The sequence below is a fragment of the Gavialis gangeticus genome, unplaced genomic scaffold, assembly GCF_001723915.1.
Source record: "Gavialis gangeticus isolate Ggan-Ray unplaced genomic scaffold, GavGan_comp1, whole genome shotgun sequence".
NCBI classification, from domain to species: domain Eukaryota; kingdom Metazoa; phylum Chordata; order Crocodylia; family Gavialidae; genus Gavialis; species Gavialis gangeticus.
Genome location: NW_017728994.1, coordinates 68,930,630 through 68,940,007, shown reverse-complemented (window position 1 = coordinate 68,940,007; position 9,378 = coordinate 68,930,630). Strand labels below are relative to the sequence as shown.

The window sequence follows — 9,378 nt, the reverse complement described above, 5'->3', positions numbered from 1 at the left end:
GGGGGGGGGGGGGACACCTGCCCTACCCCCAGACACACATACCAGACACTAGGCAAACACTCTAGCACCAATCAGCCACCTTAAAGTCACTAGAAAAAAGCTTCTTCAAGTCCCACACCTTGGCTGCTTATCCCAGAGCAACTGCTGTCTGCTTACTACTCAGCTTATTGAGTTTTTTCAATATTGCTAATATAGACTGCTATTAATATATGGTGAATTTCATTTTAATGTGATGTCATTACAGAATAAAAGGGACTTAATGAATTCATAGAGGGACAGACTTGGAAATCTTTGTACCTTTGCTAGACCAAATTTACTCAAGGGGCACATCTACACAAGATGTTTTACTGCACAGTAGAGCTAATTACTGTGTAGTAAGTGTCACTGTCTACATGTAATGACCCTTACTGCACAGTAATTTCCTCTACTTAGCAGTTAATTTGGTACCTGCAAATGCAAGTAGCAAATTAACTGCTGAATAAATACTGTGCAGCACAGCACGTGTAGACCACTGACCAGGAGCAAATTTGCTCCCAGTCTGCTGGGCAGCAGGGGGTGGGAGATTGCTTCCTGTCCCTGGGAGCTGCCTGTTACTGGAGTGGGCCCCATCACCAGAGCCCAGGCAGGGACAATGTCCCCCTGCCCTTGCAGCAGGAAGCTCTCAGCCCCAGCTTATTCCAGCCTCCACTCTGCAATTGTGGAGCCAGGGCTGGGAACACGCTTCCAGCTCCCTGCTCTGCAATCACAGAGCAGCAGCTGGGAGCTCCCTGCATGAAGAGAGTTCCCTGCCCAGCCTGGAGCTGACTGGGGCCTGCCCCTGATTGGGGGAAGTTCCCAGCTGGCCTTGGGATACATGGGGAACTCTGCATGTATGGCCTGGAGCTGGCTGGGGACTGTCCTGTTTTGGGGAGTCCCCAGCCAGCTCCAGGCTGCACATGCAGGCTTCCCCACACAGCAGGGGCTGATTGGGAACTGTTCCAGTCGGGGCAGGTCCCAGCCCCACTGATTTTTCTCAGCCCTATGCCTGGATTGGGCGAACAAGGTGGGGGCTTGGAAATAGCTGCAGGGGAGAGGCAGGTCCCAGCCCCATGCCCTGATCCACTAGTGGGGCAGCTAGCCACAAGCCCCCATCTGGGCAGGGGAGATTCTGGTTCTCTGTGTTTGTGCACATGTGGTTCTGTGTGTGTGTGATTCTCTGTGTGCATGTGTATGTGTCTGGTTTTCTCTCTGCTCTCCTTTCTCTCTCTCTCGCTCTTCTCTTTTTACTTTCTCTTTCCCTCTTTCTTTCTCTCTTCTTTCTCTTATTTCTCTCTTCTCTCTCTCTCTCACTGCAACATGTTTAACAAAAAAGGAATACACAAAAACAAAGGCAACATTTATGATTATTAAATATACTAATAAGCAGTGTGTCCTGCCATGTACCGCCTCCCTCCCCACCCCCCTGCCCTCATTTTGTTTTTCTGGCATGTCGGCACTCCAGCACCTTCCAAGGTAGACCTTGTGGTTTTTTTGGCACTCCAGCCAAAAACATTGCCTGCCCCTGGCCTGGAGCTTCCCCTGGTTGCTGCAGAGGGCCAGCACAGGGCCGGAAGGGTTGGGAACAGACTGCTGCCATGAGCAGCAAATATGCTTCCACATCTCCACATGTGTAGCTGCCTGCCTAAGGTGGGTTTACTGTAGAGTAAAACACTCTAGAGTAAACCTACCCCACAGCATTTGCATGTGTAGATGCACTCAAGGTAAAGGTAACAAAATCTGGACTCTACATAGCAAACTGAACTCCATTTCTGGAACTCAGGCTGTCTTACACCCAGATCTCTGGCCCCAGAAAAAGGGGAACTCAGTCTCCATTTCAAAAAAGCTAAATGTCATGATTTTACTGGATTCCATCATTTGGGTTTACTCAGCATATTTGTTTAGTGGTTGGCATTCTAAAACAAAGTGGACAGTGTGGCTTCTACTGTAGGTTGATATTTCTTCTCTTCTAGTTAACAACTTTGTAGCTGTTCTGATGATTTCTCTCAATGTCCCTGTGTTGGTAGTATCTTTGTAGTGCTTCTGTAATGGCATAAGATCAGAAGCCATTCTTTACCTTATTTGCACTGATTTAAAACTGAAGTAACTTTGCTAACCTCAATGTAACTGAAAGAAGAATTTGACTAAAAGGGAGAAGTTAGGAGGGGAGTTTAGGAGCAGAGTAGAGGGTTGTAGTGCATTATGTGGATTTTCATCTTTGTCTGAGGAATCTGACTCTAATCATTGTTAGTGTCTTTTTACACATTACACTGAGTGCATCTACACGAGACACTTTACTGTGCTGTAGAGCTAATCACTGTGCAGTAAGTATCTGCATCTACACATGCAGACACTTACTGTGCAGTAATTGGCTCTAATTGTGAGTAAATTTGCTATCTGCAAATGAAAGTAGCAAATTTACTCGTGACTAGTAACTGCACAATAGCACACATGTAAATCCCTGACCAGGAGCAAATGTGTTCCCAGGCAGCAGGGGATGGGAGATTGCTTCCTGCCCCCAAGAGCTGCCTGCTGCCAGGGCATAAGGACAATGTCTCCCTGACCTGGCAGCAGGGAGCTCCAGGCACCAGCTCTGTGATTGTGGGGCTGCTGCTGGGAGATCCTTATCTCCCAGCCCAAGCCTTGTGGTTGTGGACCTCCACTGGGAAAGCTTTATCTCCTTGTGCTGCCACTAATTGGCCTTGGGGGACGCCTGTGCCATATGTGCTGTGCTGCTGTGGCAAATTACCCTGGGTGGGGTAGGGGAAGCTGTGGCCAGCACTGTGCTGGCCCCAGCAGCCTTAACTGGGGCTCTGGGGGCCTTCTGGGGCTGCAGCAGCAGCTGTCCTACTGTGGCTCCGGCCAGCCAGGCTCTGGCTTTGGGCAGTGTGTGCTGCTGTCACATGCAGCACTCGGATTTGTTTCCCCTCTGAACCTTGCAGCACGGAGAACAACTGAATGTGCGGTATGTGCCGCGCTTGTCAGGACACGGCCTGCATATGTAGGTGCCTGCCTGGGTCAGTTTAGTAGAGTAATTTACTCTAAAGTAAACTGATCCTACATTATTTGCATGTGTAGACATGCCCACTGTGAACCACACTAATGCTGACTGGTTTAGCACTAGCTTGCAGTCACACCTTCAGTTTGAGCAGCGGGCCTGTGGGAAGTAGCCACACCTTAATGGAACAGGAGCTGGATTATGCAGATCAAGAGAGAATCTTGCTCTGGAGTGGTGTAATTTTGAGCTGCACATTGAGTGCTTTAAACCACTTAAAGGTGTTAATGGGCAGACAATCCAGGGTTTAAGAGCACCAGGAGCCACCCAGAATTAACGTGTATCAAGGCCCTTAGCAAAAAATTACCAGGGTAGACAGACATGTATATGGACACTGCTGGGTGCCCAAGGGCCAGCAGGGTGTCCAAGGTGGTTGCCCAGTTTGCCCTGCCCTAGTTATGTCTCTGGACAGACCTTTGATCTGTACTGGTATGGCAGTTCCTATGCTATTATCACCTCTGCTTAGTCTGTGTAGCTGTTCTCACTATAAACGAGGGCCCTATCCCCCATGTATGATGAATTAGAACAATCTTAGTAAAAAGAGAATGAATGTCAACCAAAGGAGTAAGAAGACATTGTAGAGAGACTAGAATGCAATGTCAATAAAAAAACAGCTTCAGAAAGTTGGTTTTGTTTTGACTTCTTAAAAAACTGCTGATGAAGACTGCTGGAAGCTCACTATGTGTGAAGCTGACTGTCTCTAATCTCCCTATGTGAAGGAACTCCCTGGCTGTGAGGTTAATTAATTTTCTGAAGCATACAGTACTTTCTTAGATTATATTACCTCATTGTACTTTCTTTACTATAGTTTTAAACCCCTTTTACTATAGCTGTTCCTACTTATTTAATTTCTTCAGTAACTTCAACAGACAATATTCAATCAATACTTCTTTTATTTTTCACTTTTCCTTCAGCAATTAAGAACTATAAATAAACTCACTGCTCATGTGTAAGTGACTCTCTCTCAATTACATTGGGCACTTAAGTAATAGCTCAGGAGACATAGGGTGCATATCCTACAAGTTTATACATATGCAAGTAGTTACACTGAACTCTAACTCTGGTGCATAAGTGTTTACAAAATTGGGACCTAAATGAATATTGATCCCATGGCTGATCAATATTTTTATTAATATATTCTACTTACGAAATTTCCAGTGATTTCCCTAGGAATTCACTGCATGGAGTAGCTAAAGAATTGGGCCCTTGAAAAACTAGTACAGCTCCATAATTAACAAAAACACACATGGCCACAGTCCAGCTAAGACTGGGTGAGAAATCATGTGAAGATTAGGCACACAGCACAAGGCTGAACAATATCTATCAAGTGCATGAACGGGAGATCTTTAGTCGTGACCTAAGCAATGATCCTGCAACTAATTCCTTGCAATCAGATCCTTACCTCTCCATGATTCTACTTGCAGGATCAGGCCCTAAATGTATTTTTCTTTACAACTGACTTTGATTTTCTTTTATAAACCACAGTTTATTTGAAATCACTTTTTATCTTATGCCACAGTAAAACTAGTTACACCATATGGCAGTGAAGACTCATAGAAATAACTTGGAAAATTCATGCCACAATATTAAATCTAAAAATCATTAGAGCAGTTGCAAGAACAGAAAGTTACCAACACAAAACAGAAAGATGATGTATGGAGAAGCAAAAAGGAGGTATCTAGTAGTTGAGAAGGTTTTAGAGTTTCATATTTTAGCCATTTTATGTACACTAAAATGTCATTCAGCACGCTTTTAAAATAAATTACATCCGTTAACTATTTTTACGAGTGTTTAAATATATATATACACACACACATGCATTTTCAGATTCCTTTTTGATTTGTAAATTTTAATTTTACAAAATTTAGTGAAGTACATTTAAAAGTAAGATTAAAAAGTAGTTCTGTGCCTAATGCCTTTTCTTCCCATCACAGAAGGTTACTGGATCGTATTCAGTAAATAAATCACAGATAAATTCAATGTTGAGTACCCTTTTGTAGTTCGATTTTAATTAGTTTTGGGTTCAGTAGTGAGTCATACAAAATGCTTTGACATTTCTCTTAATATTTTGGTACTTGTTTTTTCTAATGTGGAAGTTTGCATTTATCTTTAATCATGTGCATATTCAACAAGTGATTGGAATATTAAATTCTCTTGAAAAAGTTTACTGATGAAGATTTAATAAATAAAAGTACCTCTATTAATTGTTTCATCTTTTGAAGTGTGCATCTACACGTTCATTAATGTGCAGTGCCTACTGGACATTAAATTTAGTACTTGTATAATCAAGTCCTAAATAAATGCGCAGTAGGCTGCCATACTGTGCATTAGCATGATCACATGTTTTTTGTGTGACACATAATACACAGTAGACTAATACTACTTTGCATTTGCACACTTTTTTCTCTGTGCACTAATGCACAGTACAATTAGTCTACTGCGCATCAAGCATCTCGTGTAGATGCACCTAGAACATGAGAACTGTTTGCAGCACATGTGGGAAAAGTATCTTAAAACTCATTGTCTTTCCTTTTGTTTCCTTTTTTCCAGCAAGCGGTAAACAACTTCCCATTTTCATCTCATGACAACAAACATTGTTTACAGAATGGAGGGGAGTACTTTGATTTTGTAAGTATCCAAAAATTAAAAAGTTCACCTCTCTCAACTCGTCCATTACTTAAAGGCACCATTTTTTTCTCTCACTTGCAAGCATCAGGGATCCTTAAAAAAAAGGGATGAAAGAAAATTAACAGAAGTAGCAATACTGCATGCACAAATTATTGACATTAGGATATATCTTCCTATATGTAATAACATGTGAACATATCTTCACAGACCCACCTAACTAATCTTTTATAAGTGTCTGGAATACTCATGTAGAATCTGGCAAGACCGATACAGACATGCTGGATTTCTTTTGGAACTTAACAATTCAGACCATGGCAGTTTCTCTTATTCCACGGACAGATGGATTGGCCACCTGCAAAAGTATTATTACATTGATTTTTTTTAAAAAATCTGGATGCGTTGAGGGCTTGGTGTGTGATGGCTTTGCATACTCTTCTGTTGATACATTTGTAATTTTTTCCCTTTGTGTATGCATAGGTGGCTCTTCTACCAGAATTTGGTCTTTAGTCAGGGGCACAGGCCTTATGAAATGAATTTACTTAGCTTGAATTCCAAAATACAATTAATTATTTTAAATGTCATTAGTAATTTTGGGTCTCAAATTTGAGCACCACAAAGGGGCCTGATTTTCAGAAAAAGCATATACCTGCCTCCTAAAAGTCAGACCTTTTTATCTCAACTTGGGCACTCAAATCATTTGTCATTTTGTAAGCCAGTAGAAATAATAATTATATAATAATAAAAAAGCCATTCCATGTTTTGAAAACAGGAGCAATGACATAAGGAACACTTAATTCCTCAGCTACAATTACATCAAAATTACTGAAACTAAACTTAACTTTTTGGCTTTGTAGTATCACAGTCTGCCCTAAAGCTGTGATCTCTGTATTTCTCTGCAGCAAATCGAACATTCTGGATTTCTGAAACAGCCATTCTTACACTTCTGTGTATGTAAAAATCATTCTTCCTTCCAAAAGTTAGAGTGAATGGTCTTTTTTTAAGGGAATTATGGAGGGACTGTGGAAAACACTATCTAACCCCCAGCCTGTACGCAAGCTTCTGGACTGTAACACAGCCTCTCCATAGCCTCACCATATCCATTATTGCAGTATTTAGCCTGGGACAAATGCTGATGTCTTTCTTTCTTCAGTCCTGGGCCTGCATAAGTATTGATCAGTGGGTCTCAGGCATAATCATCTTACTCCCCTCTTTGCTTGCTTATGTGAAGCTTGAGAGAAGCCTACTGCTGCACTGAACAAGGGGAATAGAGGCTTTCCTATCCTTGGTTTACTGAACTGAAAAATCACAAAAATTGGTTTAATTGAAATTTTCTGTTTTTCCTCATGAATACAAAAAAACCCGCTGAAAATATTAATTTTGTTCTACATGAAATGTCTTTTGACTCAAAATGAAATGGTTCCTTTGCATGAAATGAGAAAGCAAAGGAAATGATTCACAAAAATAGTGAAGGAAGTCCTCTTGTCCAGTGGTTCAGTGCTTATCGCACTTACCAGAGATGTGAGAGCCAAGCTCAGTGCCTAAGGGGATTTAAATCCACGTTATCTACAATACAGCCCTAACCACCAGGATATGGGGAATTCTAAGATGAGACTCGTCAATCTCGGTATCACTTTGTATAAAATATATAACTATTTACTGATACAGAGAAAGAGAGAGAGAATGACTCTGTAGACTAGTACCATAGAATTCTTGCTTAGGAGGCTCGGTATATGGATTCTAGTCCCTATTGCAGTAAACATTTAATTACACAAGGTGGAATAGTGTCATTGGGAGAAATTAAGAGTGCTCTTGGCCCTCGTAATGCCAAATAACCTGGTGGTTAGGATATTCTTGTAGAAGATGTAAATTCAGATCTCCTCAGGCAGAGGAGTCTCCAACATCTTGAACTTTTGAGCAAATGGGAGATACCATCACCTTTTTTCTACTTTAAACTATTTGGCAGAATTCATGTATATTTTCCTGATAATCAAAACTACATTTTTCAATGCAAGTACTGATCATCAAGAGGTTTTGCCCAGATTTACCTAGGATATGTATGTTAATGTATGTTGCAGGAGCTCTTATTCTGAAGTAGTACATTTTAAGTGTCCTTTTTTGCCCTTCATCATGTTCAGTAATTTCAATTTTGATTTTTTTCCTCTCTACGTATAATGTTTCTAAAGCAAGAAAAGAAGCCGTGGGCAGTGAAGAGAGCACTGTGTCCTATGTTCTTATTTCTGCTCTGATTGCCAACTCCCTTGTGACTTCGGACAACTCTCCCAGATCCAGATTTTAAATGTTTCTTAATACCAAGTACTTACTTTTTTGGTGCCCAGTGTGCAACATCTAGTGTCTCTTATCAGAGATGTTGATCATTTATCACTGAAGTTAAATTCACTGAAAGTTGTGGGGTCTGAAAATCAGATTCTATGGACTTCCAAAGTAAAGAACACGTTTGAAGATTTTAGTTTCATACTCTGTCTCCGTTTCTTAACGTGGAAAACAGAAATAATAATATTTACTCATCTGTCCCACAGTGTTGAAAAAGTGAAAGTAGCTAATGCTTGTACTTCACTTTGAATATATAAAGGAATGCAAAATATTATTTTACACATAATAAATCAAAAAAGTTAACCTGTTTATCTAAAGTTTTCCTTTGTGCTATAGTGCAGTTCATTTTGCTACCAGAAACATGTATATAGGTAGGCCAGGAAATAATATTTGCAACTTTATCACTTGCTGCAGACCAGCTTAATTCTTAGAATCATGTTTGTGTCAGGTTCTTTAATTTTATTTTCTCTGTGAGGAAATAGAATTTTTTCCCTTTAATTTACCCATTTTATTAGTAAAACCAAGGTCCTCAAGGGTAAATTAATTTTCATCAATTTTTCTTTGATATTTTTTCCAGGGTTTAGGACGAAAGAAGGTTAAACCTGAAAGAAGTCAGCAGAAGTCAGAAAATTTCTTTCTATGGGCACATGAGTCCATTCCTAGTAGTAATGATGGCTTCAGCATTTATCAAACATCATTCACAGGGGACCAAAATACTGAGCGCCCTTTTTGTAGGCGATATCCGAAACAGCACTTGGAAGGATGTTGCATTGATAAGTCCATTCCTGAGAATGAAAAACAAATGTAGTTAAGCAAGCATATTCATTACAAAACTCCTGTATGGTGTCTGCTGACTCTAATCAATGTCCTTTCTCTTAGTCTGAACTCTTACCATTCAAACGTAACAAAGTAAATGTAATATTGCAATGGGGCCAAAAGATTGAGCACCACTTGTGTAGTTTATCATAGTTTTAAACCAAAGCAAGTGTCTCAAAAAGTGTCTACCAATAAACTCGCTGCCATGCAGATTAAAGTGGAATGGGGAAATAAACATACATTTCTGGAATAGGTTGTCTTGACTAACAAAGAAACAACATGAAATCCAAACACTTCAAATCTACTGAGCTGCAAAGAAACAGCAAGAGTTGGCTTAAATATGTCAAAATTATATATTCTTTTCACTGTGTAGATATATCTTTTTTCCACTAGCTTACATACAATAGATGACCTCCTCATGTCACACCAAACTATGTTATATTGGAGGATTTCCAAAAACATAGTAATCTTATGAGCATATACTAAAATAATAAATAATTATTTTATTTATGAAGTGCCCCCTACCAGAGGTC

At 40.3% G+C, this 9,378-nt stretch overlaps 1 protein-coding gene across 1 annotated transcript in view; it reads left to right on the top strand.

Moving 5' to 3' along the window:
• The window catches only part of TEX36 (testis expressed 36), a 13,457-nt gene extending 4,542 nt beyond the window's left edge, over positions 1-8,915 (top strand). The window contains exons 2-3 of the mRNA XM_019502208.1: positions 5,621-5,698; positions 8,607-8,915. Coding sequence (XP_019357753.1) covers positions 5,621-5,698; positions 8,607-8,837 — 309 coding nt within the window. The 3' untranslated portion in view covers positions 8,838-8,915. The remainder of the gene's footprint in view (positions 1-5,620; positions 5,699-8,606) is intronic.
• The last annotated feature ends 463 nt before the right edge of the window (positions 8,916-9,378 follow it).